This window comes from Myotis nattereri, assembly GCF_964212035.1.
Source record: "Myotis nattereri genome assembly, chromosome: 5".
Classification (NCBI taxonomy): domain Eukaryota; kingdom Metazoa; phylum Chordata; class Mammalia; order Chiroptera; family Vespertilionidae; genus Myotis; species Myotis nattereri.
This window is the reverse complement of record NC_138080.1, coordinates 107,653,981-107,679,987: the sequence shown is the minus strand read 5'-3', so window position 1 is coordinate 107,679,987 and position 26,007 is coordinate 107,653,981. Positions and strand designations below refer to the sequence as shown.

The 26,007-nt window shown below is 50.3% G+C and overlaps 1 protein-coding gene across 1 annotated transcript in view; it reads left to right on the top strand.

Moving 5' to 3' along the window:
• Window positions 1-2,658: 2,658 nt before the first annotated feature.
• The window catches only part of CYTH3 (cytohesin 3), a gene marked incomplete at its 5' end in the record, with an annotated part of 52,413 nt that continues 29,064 nt past the window's right edge, over window positions 2,659-26,007 (top strand). The window contains one exon of the mRNA XM_081092968.1: window positions 2,659-2,695. Coding sequence (XP_080949094.1) covers window positions 2,659-2,695 — 37 coding nt within the window. The remainder of the gene's footprint in view (window positions 2,696-26,007) is intronic.

Below are 26,007 nucleotides of genomic sequence, written 5' to 3'. Positions count from 1 at the left end.
GGGGGGGCGGGGGGGGGCATCGAACGACGGGGCAGGGAGACGGGACGCTGGGAAGGACGCCACGTCTGGACTTTTGAAAATTTAATGCGTATGTGACTTGACACTTGGACCCGGCCGAGTGGAGAGGGCTGATCTGCACAAGATCATCCCTATTCCATGAGATGTGTTCTGTCCGAGATGAAATTAGATTTCAGAAAACATTGCTTTCCTTTCATGACCGCAAGCCGGCCATGAGCCGACTGTTGTGTGCGCCTTCCCCGGGGTTGACCAGACCCCCGAGCAGATGTGAGGGATTAGTCAAGGTTCCCATCTGCTAACAGCCACTGCAGTCTGTGCATTTGACCAGCATCCGAGGCGATGGGAGCTGGTCTGTGTAGGGTCTGGAAGCAGCGGGGGCAGCCTCTTCCCAGCCAACCAGGAAGAAACTGACCTCAGCAGGCTGTTTTCTTTTTCTTAAAAAAAAAAAAAAATATATATATATATATATATATATATATATATATATTACATTGATGTCAGAGAGAAAATGAGAGGGAGAGAGAGATAGAAACATCAATGATGGGAGAGAATCATGGATCGGCTGCCTCCTGCGTACCCCACACTGGGGATCAAGCCTGCAACCCAGGCATGTGCCCTGACCAGGAATCGAACTTTGACCTCCTGGCTCATAGGTCCATGATCAACCACTGAGCCACACAGGCCAGGCTGTAACCAGGATTTATTTAACACTTGTTATCTTGGGGTGATGTCTCCTGCATGAGTTGTTTTCCTTAAACATGTACTTATAAAGCTTTCAACATCTGAGTCAACCACCCATTAGCTGGCTATAAAGAGAGTGCCCGTCTTGGTGGATAACTAGGATTCTTGATGTTCCTGTATGTGAGGGCAACCTGTGTGTGAGCCGACTCGGCAACTTTTCCATTAGATATTAACTCATTTGAGTAGTGAAGGCTTTGAAGTCTTCCAGCTTCTCCACTCAAGTGCAGACATGACACTGAAAACCTTATTCTCCCAACATTTTCGCAGGCTTTGTCGAAATGGAAGCTCAGGGTAAGCTGTGGGGATAATATAATATTCTGTCTACACATAACTGGGCTGTGCTTTCTTCTGATGGAAATTAAGCAATTTTCAGATTCAAACTCCGAGACAAGCACCAATGGATCACATCCTAAGAACCCTAAAGAATTAGGAATTGACACTTAAAAGCATTTATAATCCATAGTGTCAAAGCTCCACATATCATATCATCAGGTTCTGCCCTGGCTGGGTAGTTAGTTCAGTTGGTTAGAGCGTTATTTCCAGTGGCCACAAGTTCCATGTATGCTATCGTTTTTCTCAGTAAGTACAGTGTTATCTCCAAGACTACCAATCTGACGGGAATCAGAGCAGGAAGCCAAACCTCAGACCTACATCTCCTGATGCTCAGACCCATTTTCAGTTGCCTGTTTGTCACATAAGCCGCCAGACATTTTATCTGCACGCAGAAGTGTGCGAGGTGGTTTCAGAAGCTGGGTCGTGTAATTCCTGAGATATCAGGAGGCTGAGTTCTTTGGAATCATCCCACAGCCTCCAGCAGAAAGGTGAAAACTGTCCACTTTGATGAATGACAGCAGGATCCTTCCACTCCATGGGCCATTTTGTAAATATGAAACAGTTGCTGGAAAATTATGTTAGAGATGAATTAACTCCCCCATTACGATGTTTTCTTTTCTTTAATGCGATTTAGTTCAAGCAGAAAGAACAAAAAGGCTCGGGAGGGAGGGCGCACTGGCTGCTGCTTCCGAGGGGTTACTGGAGGCGAGCTGGGCAGTGAAAAGGTGATTCACAGAAGACGGGGGGCGGGGGGGGGGGCGGGGGGGGGCGGGGGCGGGGGCCAGCCCAGGCCTTCTGTCCAGGAGGCCTGCGCCAAGGACCCCGGCTGTGCGCACGGGAAGCTGAATTCAGAGCTCCTCTGCACCACAATCCAGGGCAGCTGGCAGCTGCCCAGGGAGCCGGAGGGAAACTGCAAGGGCATCCGAGGCCACACTGGCCAGTGCCTGCGGAGCCGCCCAGGGTGGGCCCAGGGCGCCGGATGGGGACCTCATGATGACGCTCATTCCAGAGCCTCCCCTGGGCCCACTTGAAAGCAAAGGAGCGCCTCCATCACATGCCATAGCCGAAAGGCTGGAATTTCCCTGAAAACGTCTCGGAGTCGCAGGAGGAAGGCCTGACTTTGGAAGACGTGCGCGTCTAGACCTTTTCTCCTGAGCGCACGTGCGAGGAGGAGCCCTCGCCGCGGGTTTTGTAGAGTGAGCGTCCCCGTGTCCGGACCCCACGGCCGCCCCCAGGCTGCGCCCCGGCGGGGGCCGGGCAGGTGTCCCCGCGCGCGCGGCTGGCCTTCAGGGGGCGCGTCCCAGCGTCGCCCGGCCGGCACCCAGAGGGCAGGGCGTGGCCGCGCGGCGCAGGCCCCGCCCACCGCGACCGGGGGCGGGGCCTGCGCGTCACGTGACGGCGGCGCCCAGCGCGAGCGCCCCGCCCGGCGGGAGGAGTCCGGCGGCGACCCGGCCCGCGCGCTGCTGGAGCCGCCCGGCCGCCCGCGCGCTCTGCACCCGCGGCGCCCCCGCCCGCGGCCCCTCGCGCGCCGGCTCCGGGCTCGCCGGCAGCGGGAGCGGCCTCAAGATGGACGAAGGCGGCGGCGGCGGCGGGGAGGGCGGCGGTGAGTGTCGGAGGTGTGGCCGGCCGGGCTGGCGGCCTGGGGTGGGGCTCGCGGACGCGCGGGTCCGAGGTCGGGGGTCGAGGGTCCTGGAGCGCCCGGGGAGACGGGGTCCCGGCAGCGCCGGTGCCGGCTGGCGATCGCCCAGGCCCGCGGCGCGCCGGGCCCGGCGATCGAGTCGAGGGTCCGGGGGCTTCGGGGAGGGACGGGCGGGGTCGCCGCCGAGCCGGTGTGAGCAGCTCGGGGTCTCTGGCCGGGCTCGGGGGTCTCTCTCCGGGGGCCGGGCGCCTTGGGGGCGACCTTCCCCGCCTCTTGTCACCAAGGGCGTCCACGCCCTCCGGAGCCCGGCCGCGGGAGCGCCCTCAACGCCGTTCCCAGCGGTGGGAATGGGGAGCCCCCGGGAGGGTGAGCAGGGGAAAGTTTTGAATTGGGGACCCTCGGGTGCCAGGGGCGCGGGCGCGGGCGCGGGAAGAGGGTGGGGTGTCGGGACGGTTTCCTCGGTGTTGGGTCCGAAGTGGCCGGGGAGGTCGCTCCGGCGAGGAGGGGCCGCGGGAGCGCACGCGTTTTCGGAAACGGGACCCGCGGCCGAGTTCGCGAAACCTCAGGAGCCGCCCGCCGCCCGGTCCCTGCCGCTGCGGGAGCCGCGTCTGTCGGGAATCACTCAGTGGACACAGATGACCGGCGTGTGGGGTTGCGAGTTACGCCTGTAAGAAGGATAGCGCGCCGGGGGGTGGGGGTCCTTGGTTTGGGAAGCACAGGATCCCCCCCACTTCGCCCGCAGTTTCCGGGGGGACCCGGAGTGGAGGATCTCTGTGTTTTGACTCAAGCCCTCCTTTCTGCTGACCGACCGAACCGCCGGAACCCCTTGTCATAGGGAGCGTTTTGAAAAAACAAAACAAAAAAACCTTAATTACAGGCTCCGGCGAGCAGCTGCCGGTGCCAGTCGGCAGCCCGGACGGCTCCGGGCGGAGCGGCCGGTCCAGGTGCTTTCAGAGCCCCCGCGCCGCTCCGGTGGGTCGGCGCCCGGCAGCACGCGGCCCGGCGGGCGGGAGGGGGCTGGCGGCGCGGCCGGAGCCGGGGTAGCGAGTGGCCCCGCGGGGCTGCTGTTCGGGGAAAGAAGGCGCCCCGGGAAGGCGCCCCCTGGCAACCCTCCCGCCAGGCGGCCCGTCTGCAGCCCGAGCCTGGGGCGCTCGGAGTCGGGGTGCAGCACGGCTCCCCGCGGCTGCCCCTGGTGAGAAAATGAAGACCAGCAGCGGGAATAGGGAAGCGATGGGCGTTTGAGGCCAAGTGGCCAGCTGGCTTGGTGACTTTTTGGGGGTGGTGGTGTGTGTTATGGGTGACTTTTACTTCTATTTATATATTTAAGAAAAGTTTTGTGATGTTTGACAAACATCTTTTTTTTTTAATTTATCTTTTTTTAAAAAAAAATTATACAAAGTTTTATTTTTGTTTATGTGCTCAATCTTAGGAACTGTGGACACTCGTCAGTCAGTCTTGGCTTGAAAAAGGCTGAGACGTGTGTGACCCGGGTGGTGAAATATCCTTTGGGGAATCTGGATTTCAAAATAAAAACATTTCACCCATTTCCAAGTTTAAAAACATGATGTACCGCCCTGGCGGGTTGGGCTCAGTGGCTAGAGCTTCAGCCTGTGGACTGAAGGGTCCCAGATTCGATTCCGGTCAAGGGCATGTACCTTGGTTGCGGGCACATCCCCAGTGGGGGGTGTGCAGGAGGCAGCTGGTCGATGTTTCTCTCTCATCGATGTTTCTGACTCTCTATCCCTCTCCCTTCCTCTCTGTAAAAAATCAATAAAATATATTTGAAAAAACAAAACAAAACATGATGTACCTTTCCCCCCCAAATTTTTATTTTTCAATTACAGTTGGCATTCAGTGTTTTGTATTTGTTTCCGGTGTACAGCATAGGGGTTAGGCAGTTATGTAATTTACGAAGTGTGACCCCCTTGGTCATCCTAGTGCCCAGCTGGCACCATCACCATACACAGTTACACGCTATTACCATGTTATACTGGTAGACTCTGTACCCTGTTGGCAGTTTTGTTTGGGAGATGTATGTTTCTGACTCTTCGAGTGAAGGAATGCAGAAGGCTTGAAAGTAAAAGTAGGTGTAAAGATTTAGAAAAGGAAGCCAGTGGGCCCAGCAGTTTACAGGCCTTTAGTACTATAATAAAGGATGGTGTTAAAAGTATCCAAAGTCTTAAGACTTTCTTGGGGCGGTTCCTATCTCTCCTGGGAATACAATCTTGAAATTCAGAAGAAAGACTTCACGTGGGAAGATGTGCATTGCACTCTAATAGTAGAAAATTGGAAGCAGCAGTGCCCAGTAGGAGACGGGTGAGGTAGACTGTGGGAAGTTTATTGGATGAATTGTTTTACAACCATTAAAAAACAAAGCAGTTCTATATATCATGGTCTAAACCAGGGGTGGGCAAACTTTCTGACTCGAGGGCCACAATGGGTTCTTAAACTGGACCGGAGGGCTGGAACAAAAGCATGGATGGAGTGTTTGTGTGAACTAATATAAATTCAAAGTAAACATCATTACATAAAAGGGTACGGTCTTTTTTTTTTTTTTAGTTTTATTCATTTCAAACGGGCCGGATCCGGCCCGCGGGTCGTAGTTTGCCCACGGCTGGTCTAAACAGTGTAAAAATAGTGATACTGTGTTTTATTTACTTAATTTGTGTACTCAGGTTTCTGAATGATGTGTATTACTTTGAAATTTGAACGAAAGAACTTATAAAAAATGTTCCCTGCAGTAGGAAAAGGGTCTGATTATTTAAATGTATGACTTAATCCTGCTCATGGAACAGTCGAGAATGAATGTCTACTAAGATGCCAGGCAGCATGCTAGGGCCTGGAAAACAACATTGAACCTTTACTGATACGGTTTATTAAGATCTTTTTTCCTTGCATTACGGAAGACACTTAAAAATATGTTTGGCAATCGTAGGATAAGTAGGTTTTGAATAAGTGATGATTGTATGCATTAGGTGTGCTCATATATAACTTGATTACTGGAGAGTTTGAAATTAACATCTTTACATTTCTTTAGTTATTACTACTATTTATATTTCCAAAAATAATGCTTTGCTTTAAAATTCATGTTTTAGGGGTTGGGGGTAAGAGATCAACCAAAGGACTTGTATGCATGCATGTAAGCATAACCAATGGACACAAGCCACTGGGGCGTAGGGGAGGTCGGGGGAAGGTCAAGGGGGAAAATAAAAAGGAAACATATGTACTACTCTTTGTAATATTTTAAGCAATAAAACAAAATAAAAAAAATACGTTAAAAACAAAAAATGAAATTCATGTTTTAGAAAATAAAGTATGGCCTTCGGAAAGGCCACAAAGTCATTTGCCGGCAGTTGTAAAACATCACTTTTTTGGGGGGTATATTTCAGAGTAATCGCACAGCCCTGTATACGGGAAGTCAGTCTCGGGTTGTTTACAAGACGGGGTAAATAATCTATTCAAACAGCTACAGCCGGGGCGACAGATAGCTTAAAAGCTCTTTTTGCTAATGTGCTGGTTGTGTTAAAAAGACTTTTTAAAAATGACTCCTACTTGCTGTTTTCATAATTTAAATTTGGTCCAGGGTATTATTATTTGTTCTCTCAGTGTGAGATAAGGAGAGGGGAGGGTGGCATGAATGGTTGGAAGGCAGTGCCAAGGAGGAAGTGGGGGGGATGAGATTACAAGAACACATTGTTGCTTACAGTGCGTGCAGGGTGCAGTTAAGGTATGGCTGGTTCCTTTGGGGCTTGGTTGCCATTCAGTTTTTCTAAAACGGTTCTTGAGATGTGTCTCTACTTGGCAGGTGACTGGCCGGTTCGGCTCGTTGCCAGCATCATGGTGCTCAGTTTGGGAATCTGTCTGATTGATGTTCCTGAATGGACCATCTGTGGCAGAGGAGGTGAAGGACTTTGCTGGCTTTCTCCTCATCCCCGAACCCCCCCCCCCCCCCCCCCCGCCCCGGCCGGTCTGTGTAGATGAGGATTAAGTCTGTGTCTCACGCGAAAAGATGCTCAGCCTCTCTCAATAAAATACATTACCACAAGGTGGGGGTCCCGGGTTTCACCTGTCAGGCAAGCGACAACCCCCACGTCTGAAAGCATCTGTTGGCCATGGGGGTGTAAATTAGTTCCGGCTCTTAAGGAGGCAGCGCCAGCCCGGTCCTGTTGGCTCGGATCCACTGCCTGCCTCCCCCTGGGGAGGGCCTGGCCCCGCAGGCAGCATTTCCCAAACCCGTGGGCCCGCTGGCTTGGGGTGGGCTTGGCCGGTGGGGCCTCGGGTGGGAGGTTGGCAGGAGGAGGGAGAACCCAGGTTCTCGCCTCGGTTCTGCCTCAGTGCCTCTCCTTTGCTCGGTCTCCTTTGGCTCCAGCTCGTGCGGGCCAGTTGACCGAGGCCCTGAGCTTTGAAAATACCTCCTCCCTTTGGCCCTCCAACTTAGCGGTGGTCGCGGCGTCCAGCTCTTGCTCATGTGTGCATTCCTTACCATTTCCGGTTTCACTTCCCAGCTTCCCCGTCATGTGCGCAACCAATTCTTTGTATGACATTCCCTTATTCCAGCTGCTCAGAGGAATTGTGTTTCTGTGGGTGAATCCCATCAATAAAGGGGCATCGGACAGCAGCTTTTAAAGCGACAGACGTATAAATCCTTTGACCCAGCCAAGCCAGGTCTAGGAATTTAACCTGCAGGTGTACGTGTGCATGTGTGAGATACCACAGGTACGAGATGGTTCCCTGCCTTGTTGGTGACAGGAAGCGGTGGGAAGTGACTGGAGGGCCCCTCAGGACACTGGCCGGATAACCCTTCCGCGCACAGGTGGGGAGCGAAGTGGGGAGCTTGTGGAAAGGAGCCAGGGGCTCCGTATGGATTCATTAGAAAGTTACAGAAGCCAAGTGTGGGAAAATGTCCAGTGTGTGCTACCATTTCCGTGTGTGTGTGTGTGTGTGTGTGTGTGTGTGTGTGTGAGAGAGAGAGAGAGAGAGAGAGAGAGAGAGAGAGGGGGGGGGGGAAGTGGATGCAAATTCTCAGGAAGGCTATACAAGGAACTAATAACAGGGTTACTTGCTGGGGAGGGTGATGGGAACTGGGCAGGTGGGAGTGTGGGTGCAGAGGAAACTTCTCGCTCTGTGCTTTAAATTTTTTTGAAATAGAAAGAAGTTGAAGTCTGCCTTTACTTTTCCCCAAGTGGGCAAACCGTTTCACGGAGCAGCAGTAACTGGTAAGAAAACACCCTTTAACATGTGGAAAGTGATAACGACAGGGCTTGTGTTTCCAGACTGTGCACAGGGCATGAATAACCGTCATTCCTTGGAGCGTTCGCGGTGACTGGCAGGCGCCGTGAGAGCGCTGAGCGCGTTCTTTCCTGGAGTGTTTACGTACTCAGCGAGCATTGACAGCACCCCCACCCACGCGGTCCTGTGCTCGGCTGGAGGGGGCATTGTGAACAGGGCGGGTGAATTGCCCCTGTGCATGGAGCTTCTGTTTAGGTGGGAGACAGACAGAAAGGGATATGTAAAACGGATGCAAATTATGCAGAGTGTGTTGAAGGGAATCTGTGAGGGGCTGAGGGGAGAGTGAGGGTGGGTGGGGCATGGGGGGCAGGAGAAGTGTAGGCACAGCCAGGTGGCCAGGGAAGGCCTGGTGGGGGAAGCCTCTCAGATGCAACCTGAAGGGTATAGTGACCGGGCAGAGGGCAGGTACTGGGCTGGAGGGAGCTGAGTGTGCCCAGAGGCTTGGAGCTTTGTGGCCTGAGCAGAGAATGAAGGGGGGGGGGGCGGTGGGGACAGGCCCGGGGCCACCTCAGGTGGCTTCAGTGAGAAGGGAAGGGTCTTCCGCGGGAGATTCAGTGACCGTAGCTAATACTTACATCCTGCTCTGTGCTGGTTTCTGCCCTGTGTGCTTTACAGAGTTAACCTGCTCATTCTTCAAAGCAACCCTCTTAGGTTCTTAATATTTACAGGAAAGAGTGGAGCCCGGAGGCGTGGGGAAGCTGAGTGACTTGCTTCAACTTTCCCAGCCTGCAGGGGTGGAGCTGCGATTCGGACCCAGGCATTTGGGCTTCAGGGGCCGTATTCGTAGCCCCTGTGCACAGAGCCTCAAAGAAGAGCCTTCCTGGCTACGGAGCGGACAGGGGGTTGGAGGAGGGATGAGAGGACGGGGGCACCAGTGAGGAAGCAGGGGCTGGGGTGCAGCTGAGAGTGGTAGCCCCTGTGTCTTCTTTCAACCACTGTGACGTTCTGTTGACCTCGCCCTGGGCTGGCCTTTAGTGTTGATCACGTGCTGTTGTTACAAACCGTAAGGTGGGCCCTCAGCCTCGCTTCCTTTTGCGGAGGCGCGAAAGCTCGTCTCCAGCGTGTCTCTAGCATCGCGGGTGCGGGTTCCAGGTTTGCTCTCGGTTTCCCTAGATACGGACAGATTGCTTCCTCCCTGGGAGCCCTCAGCATGCTAATCGGCTCTTGGCGCTTGCCTGCGCGTGAGAGCCATGTGCCGTTTTAATTTGCATTGCCTTACGAGCCACGAGATGTATTTTTGGAGAATCAAATGGACGCGACAGCTTGGAGGTTGGAGGTGAAGGAACTGTGGGAATCCATGTCTAGGTTTCTGGCTGTGCGTCTGTGTTGGCGGTGCTGCTGCTTAGCGATGGAGAGAACGCCATTCGGAGGGTCCATTTGTGTTTCTTGTCAAGATGTCATTATTTTGCCCGCACTTTAAAGGATATTGTCACTGGGTGTACAGTTGTAGGTGCTCTGACATGTCATTTCTTTGGCTTCTGGCTTCCGTTGTTTCTGTTGAGAAATCAGCTGTATATCTTGTTCTTTTTTTCGTTTTAGAAGCAACTTTTATTTTTTTGGTTAATCCTCACTCGAAGATATTTTTCCATTGATTTTTTAGAGAGAGTGGAAGGGGGAGGGAGAGACAGAGAGAAACATCGATGTGAAAGAGAGACATCGATTGGTTGCCTCTGGCACGTGCCCAGACCAGGGTGGGGGAACCTGCAACCAGGATGCTTGCCCTGAACCGGAATCGAATGCAGGGCCCTTCAGTCCGCGGGCTGGAGCTCTGTCCACTGAGCTAAACCGGCCGGGCTGCCTTGTTCTTTTGAGGGCGTTGTGTCTCTGGCTGCTTTGCCTTTGGTTTTCAGCCGTGTTACTGTGACGCGTCCAGGTGTGGTTTTCTTTGAGTCTGTGCTGCTTGGGGTTGACTGGTGGTGGTTCTTGCTTTGGGCAGCACCATGACAAGACTTGCTCGTACATTAGACTTGGAGTATCCTTGGTCATTATCTCTCCTTTCGCTACTTTCCTTATCTGTTCTCCTTCTTGGACTCTCTCTCATCATGTCCTGTATGTCTCTCAGACTCCTGTCTCCATCTCTCCATTCTCCACTCTGTGTATTTTCTTCTGACCTATATTCCAGTGTATTAATTTTCTCTTTAGCTCTATCTAATCTGCTGTTAAACCTGTCGATTCAGTTCTTAATTTCACTTATTGTCATTTTCAGTTCTCCTAATTCTTTTCTGCTAAAAAATTTCATCTTGACAACTTTAATTACCATTATTGTAAGTCTGTCTGATACATATTCCATTATCTATTTTACCCTTGGTTTTCATTCATATTATCTTGATTTTAGATTCCCTGTTAAGCTTCTTTTTTTTTTTTTTAATGTTTTTAAAATTTATTTTAGGGAGAGAGGAAGGGAGAGGGAAAGAGAGATAAAAACAGCGATGAGGGAGAAACTGCAACCTGGGCATCGAGCCTGAAACCCCGGGCATGTGCCCTGACTGGGAATTGAACCAGTGACCTCTTGGTTCATGGGTCAGTGCTCAACTACTGAGCAGCACTGGCCGGGCGCCTGTTAACTTTAATTAAATTGTCACAATGTGTGTGACAATGTGAAGAGAGAATTTGAGACTCTGGCTCTCTTCCCTCAGAGAGCCTTCTGGCAGGCAGTTAAGGAGGGAAATATCACTGTAAGGTTGTGAGGATCGGGTTACTCTGGTTTACCCTTCTCCGAGGGTCTAGCTCTCCGGTGAGCCTCGCTCATAGCCAGGGTGTTTCCAGGCCCTCTTCTACTTGGCAGCCCCCCAGCTCTAATTCTTGCCCCCCCAGCCCCCTAAGACTGCGGGAGATTCGGCCTCCTGCTCAGATTCTCAGCCACTTGTTTCTGCTTAGCTTTTGACCTCTCAGTTTCCGCTGTGAGTCGGCAAATGTGTCGAGGGCAAAGGTGGCTCAGGTTGTGGGGCTCCTGAGTCCTGGCTGCGTGGGTAGCGCTCCGATGCCTCAGGCAGTTACTGCTTGTAATTTGTTCGGCTCTTTCCGTTGTCCTTGGCGGAGGGACTGGTCTGCAGCAAGCCCGTCAGCTGTTACCAGAAGTGGGTCCCAGGAGTTCGCTTCTGGCCTTCAAGGTTGGACGTGCCCGGGAGCGATCCCGGTGGGGCTGGCAGGGAGGCAGTTGCTGCGTGTGGGCCCGCGGCTTAGAAGACGCGTCTGGGTAGGAGATGAACATGGAGACGACTCTTAAGTCACGGGGAGGGATGAATGAGATCGCGTGGTGGGGAGAGTTGAGGGGCAGGAGAAAAACCCCGGGACTGAGGACAACCCAGCGAAGGAGGTGGAGAAACGGTCGCGGTGTGTGGAGGAGACCGGGAGGTCTGTGCGGTATTGCCGGTGTTCAGGGAGCGGGAGTGTTTTAGGGAAAGGTAGTGGCCGGCTCTGCTGAATGTCCTCGAGAGGCGGAGGGAAATGAGGATAGTGTCTCCTGGATTTGGTGACTTGGAAAAACCAGTTTGGCCCAACCGGCGTGGCTCAGTGGTTGAGCATTGACCTATGAACTAGAAAGTCGTGGTTCGATTCCCGGTCAGGGCACATGCCCGACTGGGGGCTCGATCATCCCCAGCGAAGACCATACAGGAGGCAGCTGATCAATGATTATCTCTCTCTCCGTTCCCTTCCTCTCTGAAATCAATAAAACATATTTTTTTTTAAAAACCGTCCAGTTTGGTGAAAGGTGTAGAGAAGGCAGGCTTGGCCACAGTGGGCTAAGGAGATTGCTCCTGGCCGGACAAAAGCATGTGCCATGGCCCTTCGTGGGAGTTGGTTAAGAGGAGAGGTAACGAAGCCAGCGCTGTGGGGACTGAGAGGGGAAAAGGGAGCCACACGTTTCTCAGCGAATCTTCTGGTGGAGGCCAGCCTGCTTCCCATCAGGTGAGTTAGAGCAGCCACGTTGCCGGCACACACACTCGGGTGAATAACGCCGGGAGAGAGAGCTTAGTTTGAGGGAGTTACTGGCAGAGCCTTTGGGAAGCAGGACTATTGACACTTCTGAAGTGAAATGAAGTGAAAAAATAGGTTTTACCAAAGTTTCCTAAAAGCTGTTTAAAAAGACTTTGCAATTGGGGGAAAATAGTAACTCATGTAGGTGAGAGTAGAGAATACATGTGTCTGCCTGGCCTGAGTGCTCAGTGGGTTGAGCACCATCCTGTGTGCCGAAGGGTTGCAAATTCCCAGTCAGGGCACATGCCTGGCTTGTGGGTTTGATTGCCAGTTGGGAAGCGTAAGGTGCAAGGAAGGCAACTGATGGCTGTTCCCCCTCAGCATGTCCTCAGGTGAAGATTAAGAGAAGAAAATACATGGTCCCCGTCCTGACCTTTGGAGTTAAGCTTGTACACTTTTTATAGTCAGTGCCATGCCCGGTAGACGGAATGGAGTGGGCATGCGACTCTGCAGTGTCTTACGGTTTGGCTGCAGGCAGTTCAGCACGCGCTTGTTTGCTTTTGTAAGTATCTCTCAGCATTACGTGAATCTTAGAAAAGGCTCACCTGAGTCCCACGGGTTGGCCAGGAAGGGTTTGTAGCTTACTTCCGACGAGCAGATTTACTTCGAGCTGACGTGTTCTCGGTAAGACACCGGGACCCCTGCTCGGACGGGACAGTCAGCCCATTGGAAACCCTCGGCCGAGCTATTTTTAATTACTGCCTCCTCTTCTTGAAAAGCTTAGTCCTGTAATTGATCTATAAAAACAGCAGCTTGCTATAAAAACTGGACATTTTAATGATGATGGAGAAGTATTTCCCAATATCTGGGTAATTAGCGATTTCTTTTCCAGTCTTCATCCAGATGTCTGGCACCGTGCAGGCAGGGCCTGGCTGCAGCCTCAGACCCGCTTCCATGGGAACATGTCATGTTCTCCGTTTGTTTTGGACGGCAGTTTCCTTCTTGTGTGGACAGATACATATGAAACACATGCTCTCCGCGTGGAGTTTGTGGTCCTCTGAGAATTCTCAGGAGGAGGAAATGGGTTGACCTATTTGGTTGCTATGAAGTAAAAACAATCTTGTTTTCATTTTTCAGTGAACATCTGGGTTGCATTTATTATTTTACATTCTAGAGGTTCTTTTTAAAGCCACAATTTGATAATGTGAGGGTTCATTAAAGCAGTAACTAGCTGTTTCTGTAATTAAATTAAGTGCTAGGGTGGCTGGTAGTTTTAAACAAATATTAAAAAATTGTTTTCTTTTCTACAAAATGTAACTTTCAAATGTCAGCCCTTGGTTTTAAACCATAAAATGGGATCTAGATATTTTGGGGGGAAGGATTGGTCACCCGGTTTACTCCCTGCTGCCCACGGTGGTGCAGGGTGTGGCCATGCGGGGCTGTATCTGCCCCTAAACAGGACCATACCCCCTCGTCCTTGTAAAGAGCCCTGATTCTGGCCCTGACCGGTTTGCCTCAGTGCATAGAGCGTCAGCCTGCGGACTCAAGGGTCCCAGGTTCAATTCCAGTCAATGGTATGTACCTTGGTTGTGGGCACATCCCCAGTAGGGGGCGTGCAGGAGGCAGCTGATCGATGTTTGTCTCTCATCGATGTTTTCTAACTCTCTATTCCTCTCCCTTCCTCTCTGTAAAGAATCAATAAAAAAATATATATATTTAAAAAAGAGCCCTGATTCTGGTTCATACAGATGTGCACTCCCGGGGGAGGGCACCACCAGGGAGTGAGTCTTAAATGCTGAAACCAGGCAAGGTGGCCCCTTTTTCCTGGTCTCTGATTTGAGGAGGGGCGTGTAACCCAGGTCTGGCCAGGGAGCCTGAGGGCAGATTGCAGGGTTCTTCCTGGAAAGGTGTCTTCCTTCCTAGAAAAAGAAACAAGGCGGAAACGGTCCCTCTCCTTACGATGGACTTGGCTGGGCCTGCTGGGTAGCCGACTGACACCCACAATGACCCTCAGGTCTGGCAGCCCCGCTCGCAGGCTGTGACCAGCTGGGTCCTCAGCCCAGGGGCTGAGCTGTCACCCACCCAGGAGCCTGCCTGTCTCCGCACTTCCTGTCGGGGACAGTGAATGCCTCCTTGTTTACAAGGCCGGGTAGACGCTCCCTGTAACTGGGAGCCGAGGCTTCCGGCCTGATCCCGGCTGCAGCCGCCGCCGGTTTCATTCTCATCCGCTCAGCCAGGATCCCACCGCCATGGAGCGCACGTGTAGTCATTGGACACCCCGGGGCGGCCACGCCGGCCTGCCGTGGCTCGTATGGGAAGAGACGTGCGGTTCTGCTGATCACTGTGGCTTAATCCACTCAGAAGGTCACCACCGTGGTGGCGCAGGGCACGTCGCACCACCTCGTCAGCGCCCCATCACCGACCAGCATTATGGCACCTCCTCGTGGACTTGAGGATCAGAAAGCGAGCCTGAACCCAGGGACCTGCCGGGCCAGCCTGCCTCCTGACGCCTGGGATTCAGACCTGCTGCTGCCCACCCCTGCGTGTGTCACTGTTAAGAACTGAGTGAGGTTATATTTTCTTTTTGAGGCTAACACAGCCGTGGGCAAACTACGGCCTGCTGGCCGGATCCGGCCCGTTTGAATTGAATAAAACTAAAAAAAGAAAAGACCGTACCCTTTTATGTAATGATGTTTACTTTGAATTTATATTAGTTCACACAAACACTCCATCCATGCTTTTGTTCCGGCCCTCCGGTCCAGTTTAAGAACCCATTGTGGCCCTCGAGTCAAAAAGTTTGCCCACCCCTGGCACGTTCTCCTACTTTGAATAAGACAAAACGTATTTTCACATGCTTACAAACCCGTTAATAGGTTCATTCGGCAGTTCCTTGTATTTTTAGCATGTTTTTAAAATGCAGTCCTTGAAAGTGGTGATGTTGGCCTTTTAATATTCTGTTAGAATTAGGACTTCTTTCAGTTTTTAGCAGAGAGCAAATAAAATGATCAAGAAGGTCGCCCCTCCCCTCCAAGTTACAGTAATTAGATTAAAATTTTTTGAATCGAGACAGAATGAATTCCCTTCTGTTTGTGTTGGAAGTATGGGAAGACTGGCCGTGGCAGTGACTTTCAACTGTGTGGCCGGTTCGCACGCCGAGGCCGCAGCCCTGTGTGGGAGGGCTGTGACTGCAGCCTGACTCAGTATCTCCCTGCTTCCGAGAGAGGAAACATCTTGAGAGGAAAATGAGGCTTTCATTGGCTTATGTCAAAAGAACCCTGATATCAGACGAATGTTCCAAAACGTTGCACTTTCCTGGGAATCACAGGGTCTCCTGTGCATTCCCCAAAGTGACGTGTTTCTAAGATGTTGCTTTTTCATGCAGAGCAGTGATGCTGAAGACTGGTCAGTGGTTGCCCTGATGTTTCTATTTTACAAAAGAAACTCGGATGCCAGCTGCCTCCTTCCTCCTTCCTGGGGTCAGACTGGTCTTGACTCAAAATCTTGCTCATTAGCCCTTCTCCTGGGGGCACTGCCCGCTGGTGGAGGCAGAAAGCGAGTCCGGGTGGGGTGGGGGCCCCACACCCGGTTGGCACCCTCACCCTCGAGGCTCTGCCTCACAGATGCCCAGTAATTTGGCTGGGCGTGCTGGACATGACTCATTTTTTTTTTTAATCTGGAAAGAGCATAAACAGACATTTCTTCTGGGTTCTGCTGCGCTTGGTGCTTAGGCGTTTGGCTGTAGGGTTTAAGCTCTCTGTGGCCCTCCTCGCCGCCTCCACACTCCTATTCTCCCCCCCCGCCCCGCCGCCCCCCCCCCCCCCCATCCTGGGGCTGCCGTTCTGCCTGTCTTCCCCACAGGCTTTGTGATCCAGCCAAGAGCGGACTGTCCTGCACATAGAGATAAAGATGGTTTCAGAAGTGTTCTGGCTTGCTCTGCCTTAGAAGTCTTATTTCCCATTTCCGTGCTACCTGTGCAGCTTTGAGGTAGGGAAAAAAGACCCACTCCTGAGAGAAGTCTCATCCTAGCTGCGGGTGCCTGGAGGGTGGGGCAGGTGTGCCTATGAGGCCGAGGGCGGAGCCCTACCCTGCCCACCCCCTCACCGTCTGCCTCCCTTTGGATGGACCCCGGCTTTCTAACCCGGTAGCTTGGTTTTAGCCTTCAGGAGACACGGTGAGGTTGGTGACGGGGAATGCCCTTAAAGCTGTAAAGCTACTGATAGTCAAGGCCATTCCAACTTCACTGGTTAAAAAGCTCAAAAGGCTAAGCTTGGGGTGGTAATCCTCACCCACATCTTCCCAAACATTAGAAAGGGGAGCCTCTCTTTTAGGATGGGCTGTTCATTTTTAAAAAAATATGTATTTTATTGATTTTTTACAGAGAGGAAGGGAGAGGAATAGAGAGTCAGAAACATCAATGAGAGAGAAGCATCAATCAGCTGCCTCCTGCACACCCCCTACTGGGGATGTGCCCGCAACCAAGGTACATGCCCTTGACCGGAATCGAACCTGGGACCCTTCAGTCCCCAGGCTGACGCTCTATCCAGTGAGCCAAACCGGCTAGGGCTGGGCTGTTCATTTGTGAGACTGTTTCTGCCTGTTTCATTGAAGCTCCTTTTCCCTAGTCCCTAGCCGTGCCTTCCCTCCCTCCCTCCCTAGACTGCTCCTTCCATCTGTTCCATGGCATCTGGACTGTGGGACCTCGCAGCCCTGGTGGGCTGCCTTTCTTGTTCTGGGCCGATGCCCCTTCAGGCCGACTTCGCTGGGATGAGTCACGCAGAGATAACCACACAGCATCCCTTCCCAGGTCATGGAGCCCGTGGGACGGAGAGGCGCGAGCCCGTGGTCCGTGGGAACAGAGATCTCAGAGCTCTTGCCTGTTTGCTGTCAGGGCAGCCGCTGAAGGAGGTCCCCGATGACCCCCAGTTGAGGGCGGAACGCAGTCCGCTGAGTGCTCGTGGCTGTCCGAGGACTGTCTCTGCTCTCTGTATACTGACTGAGGTTTGTTTAAACATCTGACCCGACTGTTATTTGTTGTTGACATATGTTTAAGTAAATATGTGCACTCCGGGCACTTCCAGCCAGAGTCCTTGTATGAGATACCGGATCTCCTTAAGTGTCAGGCTCCTCACATGTAAAATGGACATTAAAAAACCCAAGTGGAATGACTTAGTGAATAGTTTATCAAAAATCCCAACACTGGGTCGGCATTGAACCCTGTCCCCCACACACGGGGCCCCCCCGTCCTCCTTCCCGCTGCGCAGAGCAGCTCGCAAGGGCGGTCGCATTTGGGTTTAGGAGTAACTGGTGGTCGGCGGTGTGAGTATTGTATCCTTTCTCCCCCAGCTTTGCATTTTGAAAGTTTCAAGTCTACAGGAAAGTTGAAAGAATAGTGCAATGAATACCTGTATATCCTTCATCTAAATTCATCACTGCTGACATTTAGCCACATTCGCTTTCTCTCTAATACATATTATAATTAAAAACAAATGTTTTGCTTTTTCCCCAGTTTTTTATTTCAAGAACGATTTTAAATATGTTACATGCAATAAACATTAATATTTCAAGAAAAACTACCTTAAATATAATGTTAAATGCAGTAAACAATATCTGAAAAAAGTGATTTTAAATATGAAAATGTTACATACAATAAACACCAGTTATTCAAGAAAAATGATTTTACATATTACATGCAATAAACATTAATATTTCAAGAATAAAAGGATTTTAAGTATAATATTACCAAAACTGTACTAACATAGTATGATATCACAAAAGTTGTAGGAAATATTAAAAGTCTGCAAATAACAGGATTACTTACTTCTATTATATTCTAGAATATTTTTCCCCTCTGGCTCTATTTTTGTTCATTAGTTTATGTTCATTATATTCCACAAATGAGTGAGATCGTATGATATTTACCTTTCTCCAACTTATTTTGCTTAGCATGATGCTTTTAAAGTCTATTTTGTCAGGTATGAGTATTGCTACTCCAGCTTTTTTTTCTTTTCCATTTGCATGGAAAAATTTTTTCCATCCCTTCACTTTCATCCTGTGTGTGTCTTTTGGTTTGAGGTGGGTCTCTTGTAGACAGCATATACTTGGGTCATGTTTTTGTATCCATTTAGCTACCCTATGCCTTTTACTGGAGCATTTAATCCATTTACATTTAGGGTTATTATCGAGAGGTACTTATTTACAGCCATTTTAGTTCTGTATGGCTAGGTTTCTCTGTTTCATCTTCTCAGCAATCCCTTACAGCAGTCCCTCTAGCATTTCTTGTAATGCTGGCTTGGTGTTGATGAACTCCTTAACCTTTTTATTGTCTGGGAAGCTCTTTTTTTGACCGTCTATTTTGAATGATAGCCTTGCTGGATATAGTAATCTTGGTTTCAGGTCCTTGCTTTCCATTATCTTGAGTACTTCATGCCGTTCCCTCTGGGATGTAGAGTTTCTGGTGAGAAATCAGGTGTCAGCCTATGGGAACTCCTTTGTAGGTAACAGTTTTCTCTTGCTGCCTTTAAGATTCTTCGTCTTTAATTTTTGGCATTTTAATTATGTCATGTCTGGGTGTGGGTCTGTGTGGGTTCTTCTTGTTTGGGGTTCTCTGTGCCTCCTGAACTTGTGTGACTTTTTCCTTTACCAGATTAGGGAAGTTTTCTACCATTATTTCTTCAAACACCTTCTCTATTCCTTCCTTTCTGCCTCTTCTGGCTCACCTGCTATTCTAATATTGTTATGTTTCACATTGTCTCACAGCTCCCTTAAGCTGTCCTCCTGTTTCTTAATTGTTTTTTTCTTTTTTGATTCTCTAATTGAGTGATATTTTCAACTCTGTCTTCTAATTCACTGATTTGATCCTTGGCTTCCCCAAATCTGATGTGTATTCCTTCCAATGTGTTCTTTATTTGTGTTATGTCATTTTTTATCTCAGACTGTTCTTTTTCCATAGCTACTATATCTTTTTTTCATACTGTTGAGCATTTTTACCATCATTACTCTGAACTCTGTTTCAGATAAATTTCTAATCTCTGCTTCATTTATCTCTTCTTTTGGAGAATTCTCTAGTTGTTTCATTTGGGGATTGTTTCTTTGTTTCCTCATTTTGGTTGTCTGTTTGGAAAAACAAACATTATTTTATTTATTAATTTGAGAGAGATCGATTTGTTGTTCTACTTATTTATGCATTCATTGGTTGCTTCTTTTTTTTTTTTTTTTTTTTTTTTTTTTTTTTCTTTTAAAATGTAGATTTTTCTTTTCTTTTTTTTTTTTTTAATTTTTTTTTTTTTTTTTTTTTTTTTTTAAATATATTTTATTGATTTTTTACAGAGAGGAAGGGAGAGAGATAGAGAGCCAGAAACATCGATGAGAGAGAAACATCGATCAGCTGCCTCCTGCACATCCCCCACTGGGGATATGCCCGCAACCAAGGCACATGCCCTTGACCGGAATCGAACCCGGGACCCTTCAGTCCGCAAGCCGACGCTCTATCCACTGAGCCAAACCGGTTTTGGCAATTGGTTGCTTCTTGTATGTGAGGATCGAACCCCCAACCTTGGGGTATATGGATGATGCTCTAACCAACTGAGCTACCCAGCCAGGCCTACAATTTTTTTTGTCTTTTCTGAACCATTTGAAAGTAAGTTACATACATCATAACATTTCCCCTAAATACTTAACATTCATCTCCTAAAGAGTTGTCCTCCTTAACCACAGCCATTCCCATACTTAGAAAAACAACAGGGATCCTATTTGCATTTCACATTTATAGTCCAAGTACTGCTTCCCCCTTATTCTCAAAATGTCTGTAGCATCTGTTTTTCCTACCTATCTAGCCTCTGATCAGGTTAACGCCTTGCATTTAGTTATGTCTCCTGAGCCTTTAAAGGACTTTTTCATGGTGACAGTGACTCTGAAGAGCCGTCCATGCTCGTTGCCTAATATGATTTGCCTCCTACAGTCTAGATTAGTGACGGTGAACCTATGACACGTGAACTCATTTTTTTGGTTGATTTTTCTTTGTTAAATGGCATTTAAATATATAAAATAAATATCAAAAATATAAATCTTGCCCTGACTGTTTTGGCTCAGTGGATGGAGCGTTGGCCTGCGAACTGAAGGGTCCCAGGTTCGATTCCAGTCAAGGGCATGTACCTTGGTTACAGGCACATCCCCAGTGGGGAGTGTGCAGGAGGCAGCTGATCAATGTTTCTCTCATTGATGTTTCTGACTCTCTATCCCTCTCCCTTCCTCTCTGTAAAAAAAATCAATAAAATATATTTTAAAATATATATAAATCTTTGTTTTACTATGGTTGCAAATATCAAAAAATTTCTATATGTGGCACGGCACCAGAGTTGTTAGGGTTTTTCAAAGTGCTGACACACCGAGCTCAAAAGGTTCACCATCACTGGTCTAGATGGCATGTAAAGGCAAGAGAGAGAAGTGCTTTGCTTACTTAATGTCATTTTAATTTTTTTAAAATATGTTTTTATTGATTTCAGAGAGGAAGAGAGAGGGAGGGAAAGAGAGAGAAACATAAACGATAAGAAAGAATCATTGATCGGCTGTCTCCTGCACACCCCCTACTGGGGATCGAGCCTGAAACCCGGGCATGTGCCTTTGACCAGAATCAAACCCTGGGCCCTTCAGTCTGCAGGCCGATGCTCTATCCATTGAGCCAAACCAGCTAGAGCTTAAATTTTTATGAATAGGTTAAAAGCATTTACTTGATTCAAAGTCAAAGTCACATGCATTTTTCTTGTTCTTTGGTAAATGTGGATTTGATTGGTAACCAAAAGGAGTTACTGAGTGGCTTGGATATCCGTGGGCTGTGTGCGTGGGGGAACTTGGAGCAGATATGCACAGTGGTCCTGCCCCCACATGGAGGTGATTAGTGATCTGGCTTCGTGCAGTAAGGGTTTTATTTTAATATTTGGCCATGGCTTCATAAAGACATGAACTTCAGCGTTGGAAATGTGGGGAGACAAACTGTATTTACATAATACAGAAGAGCCGCTTTAGCTGCCAGCTCCCTGGATGGAGAGCCAGCCTTAAATCTCTCAGGAATGAGCCTGGCTTTTTCTTCCCTCACTCAGCGCTTTCCTATTGGCCGGAGACATTTTAAACTCCAGCCGCAGCTGAGTCCAATACAGGATCCAGCTGTAACTTCGTGGTTGTTGCTAGCGTATCCGGGGATGGTCATAGCAAACTCATTGTATGAGAATTCAAGAAAGGAAAGGGCAGGGTGGGAAAAAAGTGACACCCTATAAAAGTATTCAGGCAACAGGGGCAGGTCTGGGAGCCTCCCTTGCAGACGGCTGAGTTAGGTTCCGCCCTAAAGGACTCATTTTGTTTGCGACTAGCCTCGTGGGCGTTTTGGTTTTTCCCTTATAATCATATTGTGTATGTGACCATGTAACCAGAGACCCTACGTGAGGCAGCAGAAAATAGCCACTGTGAGAAAGAACCCAGAGGACCGAACCCTCCTGATGGACTCGTCCCAAGCGCTCACGCGCACACAGGCGGCGCGACCCGGGCCAGCAGCCCGCGGGCTGAGCTCTCTCTCAGGTCCGCTCAGCAGAGCTCCTGTGTATGCGTTTACCAGAGAGCTAACCCGGCCAGGACCAGCAGTTCCCTCCGGCTGAGCCTCAGCTTTGCCGTCTCCGGGAGGTACTGCCCCCGGAGCCCAGCGTCTTTGATGGGCTCCTCCTCCGGGGGCCGCGCACACCGGCACCGTGCGGCCCCCCGGTGGAGTCCGAGCCTCCAGCAGCCTTGGCCATGAACGTCCTTATCGTAAGGCCAGTGGTTCTCACATACTTGTGCGTCTCGAACATTTTGTTTTTCGTTCTTTCTGCCCGGGAGGTCAGATTTCTCAGATTTCGCCTAATTGCAGCCAGACATCCTGTGTGGGTGCTGTGAGCGGCGCGGCCTGGGGGGAGGCGGCGGCCATGTGGCAGTCCTCAGTGGTTCCCCGAGGTTGGGTTTTTCGCGGGATTCCGTGGAATCCGTGCTCTATTTTTAGATGATCTCTTTAAATCTCTGGGCTCCCAGGCATCAATCAGTAATATCTGTGTGTATTTCAGCACAAGAAGACCGTTGGATGTCTTAAGGGTGTTTCCGCTTCAGAGGCGTCCCTGTCGTGGGTGTTGTCCTTGAGCGCCGCAGGCGGGACGAGAACCGTGTGTTCGCAGGTGGCCGCTGCCTGCCTGTCTCACACCTGCCGGCCGGGCTCCTGGGCTCTCACACTGGCTCTTCTCTGCCTCCCCCCGAGGGACACGCTGTGGTAACCCCTCAAGTAACTTCTCACATGTCTCCTCTAACTCTCTCCTGCCCCATTCTCACTCACAGATTTTTTAAAAAGGTTTTGTTAATTCTCACCTGAGTATATTGTTTCCATTGATTTTTTTTTTTCAAAATTGGGAAGTAATCCAGTATTTATTAAAATTGTTTCACAAGTTATAGCATATAGCCAACTAAATGACAAAGTACTGGTGACTGGCATATCAATAACTAAAACTATGTCCAATATTAAAATAAGAATCAACTCCTCAAAAAGAACCAAATTCCAAAACATGTAATCCATTGTTTTTTGTTTTTTTTTAGAGAATGGAACAGGGGCGGGGGTGGGGGGATACACACACATTGATGTGAGAGAGACACATCAGTTGGTTGCCTCCCACATGCGCCCTGACTGGGGCTGGGAATTAAACCTGCAAGCTCTTGCTTTTTTTTTTTTTTTTTTTAATAAATATATTTTATTGATATTTTACAGAGAGGAAGGGAGAGAGATAGTTAGAAACATCAATGAGAGAGAAACATAGATCAGCTGCCTCCTGCACATCTCCCACCGGGGATGTGCCCACAACCCAGGTACATGCCCTTGACCGGAATGGAACCCGGGACCCTTCAGTCCGCAGGCTGACGCTCTATCCACTGAGCCAAACCGGTTTTGGCAAAACCTGCAAGCCCTTAGTCAGGAATTGAACACATGACCGTTAGGTGTGTGGGCCGGCATTAACCACTGAGCAGCACCTGCCAGGGCCATAGGTATGTCTTTTACTTAAAACCATCCTGGTCGCTTCTTAGCTTTATACGTGGTTGGTTTGCTGCGCTGTTGCGTATCGGAGACCCTTCTGCCCTGAATTGTTTGATCTGTAGCACAGGACCGAGGGGCTGTGAGCCTTGATCTGATTTGGTGATAAAGTTACCTATTCTCTTTTCAAAAAATTGAACTGTGATTCACATAATAGTCGCCCTTTAAAAGCGCATAATTCAGTGGTTTTCAGAGTGTTCCTGTAGCCGTGCAGCCATTGCCACCTGCTCCTTTTAGAACGTTTCATCGCCTCAGAAAGATCCTTTCGCCCTAACCGGTTTGGCTCAGTGGATAGAGCGTTGGCCTGCGGACTGAAGGGTCCCAGGTTCGATTCTGGTCAAGGGCATGTACCTTGGTTGCGGGCACATCCCCAGTAGGGGGTGTGTAGGAGGCAGCTGATGGATGTTTCTCTCTCATCAATGTTTCTAACTCTCTATCCCTTCCTCTCTGTAAAAAGTCAATAAAATAATATATATTATATATCAATATATATACATCAATAAATCAATATATATATATATATATATATATATATATATATATATAAAAGACACCACCTATTAATAGTGTTTAAAAAAAAGAAAGAAAGACCCTCTCCCCACCAGCAGCCATTCTCCCAGCCCCTGGCAGCTGCCGACCTGCGCCCTGTGGATTTGCCTCTTCTGAACGTCTCATGCCTGGGATCGTCTAATGCAGTGGTTCTCAACCTTCTGGCCCTTTAAATACAGTTCCTCATGTTGTGACCCAACCATAAAATTATTTTCGTGGCTACTTCATCACTGTAATGCTGCTACTGTTAGGAATCGTCATGTAAATATCTGATATGCAGGATGGTCTTAGGCGACCCCTGTGAAAGGGTCGTTCGACCGCCAAAGGGGTCGCGACCCACAGGTTGAGAACCGCTGCTCATGTGTGGCTTGTGTCTGGCTGCTGTCCCTCGGCAAGTCCCTCCACGTTGTCACGTGATTCGGTTTTCCAGGGCCGCCGTGTTGTAACGCGATTGAGTAGAAGGTACCTGTGCTTGTCCTGGGGTGGAGGTGAGACCTGGACCGGTTTAGTGGTGGAGCGTTTACTCACTCGGTCACATGGTTGGATTTGTGGCTTGTGTGCTGTCTCTTTTTTTCATTTTGTAGCAGCTCGAAATAGCACACATTTATCATTTTATCGTTTCCAAGGCCAGGAAGTCACTGAGGCCTCTGCCCAGGGTCTCCCGTGGCTGCATTGACAACGCTGCTGGCAGGGCTGCCATCCCCCCTGCCTCGGGGCCCTTGGCAAGCTCATGCGTCTCTGGCAGGCGCTCTCTCTCTCTCTCTCTCTCTCTTTTGCTGGCTGTTGGGTGCGGTCACGGAGTTTCTGGAGGGTGCCCGCAGGCCTCAGCCCCGAGACCCTTCCCTGCCAGCTTGCTTCTTCTGAGCCAGCAAGGGAGCGTCTCTCATTGTCTCGCTCGTGTGCTGTCGCGGAGGTTCTAGTCTGCACGGGACCGTGACGTTTCTCTCCAGCCCTGTCGCTTGGAGGAATGAAGGGATCCTTGCTGTCAAAACCCTCAGTTTACAGCGTCGGGCACAGCCGCGGCGGGAGGAATGAAGGAATCCTTGCTGTCGAAACCCTCAGTTTATAGCGTCGGGCACAGCCGCGGCGGGAGCGGCACCTGCTGTCTGCAGAAGTGTCCTCTCTGAAGGCCGATCTGTGTTTCAGAGCCGATTCCCCAGCGAGCTGTGCTGAGGCCTGTTCACAGGGGCACGCAGGCGCGTCTCTGGGACCCCAGGCTTGCCCTACTCCAGCAGCCGCTCCCCCAGGCCATCGGCAAGGAAGCGATAGCAGCAGCAGAGCCTGGGGGGGCCTTTAGTAGAGGAGAGAGCTTTACAAGCCCTGGAATAAACAAGAGGTTGGCCGCCTATAAACAGGTAGAATGAAGAGCTGAGTGAGCAGAAGGCTCTGGCCGTACCTCAGTGGCTCTGCCCCGGGCAGCAGCGGGAAGCACGTGGACACACGTGGACGTGGGCTACAAAGTAGGACAATTGCAGGCTGTCGCGGGGCCTCCGTGCCAGAGGATTCTCCTGTCCCCCTCCCTCGTGGGTTGGGGCCGACCTCTCTGCCTGGTGGGGTTGGGGCTCCGTGGGTGTGAACCCCAAGTAAAGCTTTTTCCTGCTGGCTTTTCAGGGCTTTTCGGCCCTAAGTGAAGCCTGCCAGTGGGCAGGCGGTGCTCACAACCAGAGAACCTGTCGTACCTTCCACCCGAGCGGGGAACCTGGTGAGAAGCACCATGTGGCACAGAGGAGGGTGAGTGGGGCGGTGGTACCAGGGAGACCGGGACAGGGGCGGTAGCACCTGGGAGCATGACCTGGGGGGAGGGCACGCGGGCCTCCGTGTGGTTGGCACAGGAGGTTCTCCCTGCCGCGCACCGCCTCCCGGGCCAGGGCAGCACCCGGTCTGTCTGGGGCAGAAGCCGGCCAGGCAGAATTTCGTACAGAAACGGCATCGCAGAACCAGCAGGATAGAAGCAGAGGTGCAGAGATGACCCCTAAGCTGGACCACCCAGGACGGTGCTGCGATGCACGCTCGCATCAGGGCCCACCAAACGCAGCGTCCGGGGAGGGCCAGCCGTTCTGTTTTAGGGAAAGAAAGAGAAACTGAATCATGAGCGATGGACCAGAGTGAAGACATACAGGGCCGGTGTCAGTGTTCAATATAAGTGAAAAGAAAAGCGCACGTGTCACAGTAGAGTAAGGGAGGGGTGTGCTTTGGAGGCAGAGGAAAAGTATAATTTTGAAAAAGATTAGAGAAACTAGAGGTAAATTTCAGATCGAATCTGCTTTGTGTTTACAACACAGTCAAGGAAGACTCTGACATCAGTGATGGAGAGAGGCGGGGAGGCAGCTGCCAGGCTGGGCACCGCGGGGCGAGAGGCGGGGAAGGGAAGTGAAGGGGGGTCACACGCTAATTGCATTTGCAGAATTGTAAGCTCATCGGATCGGGA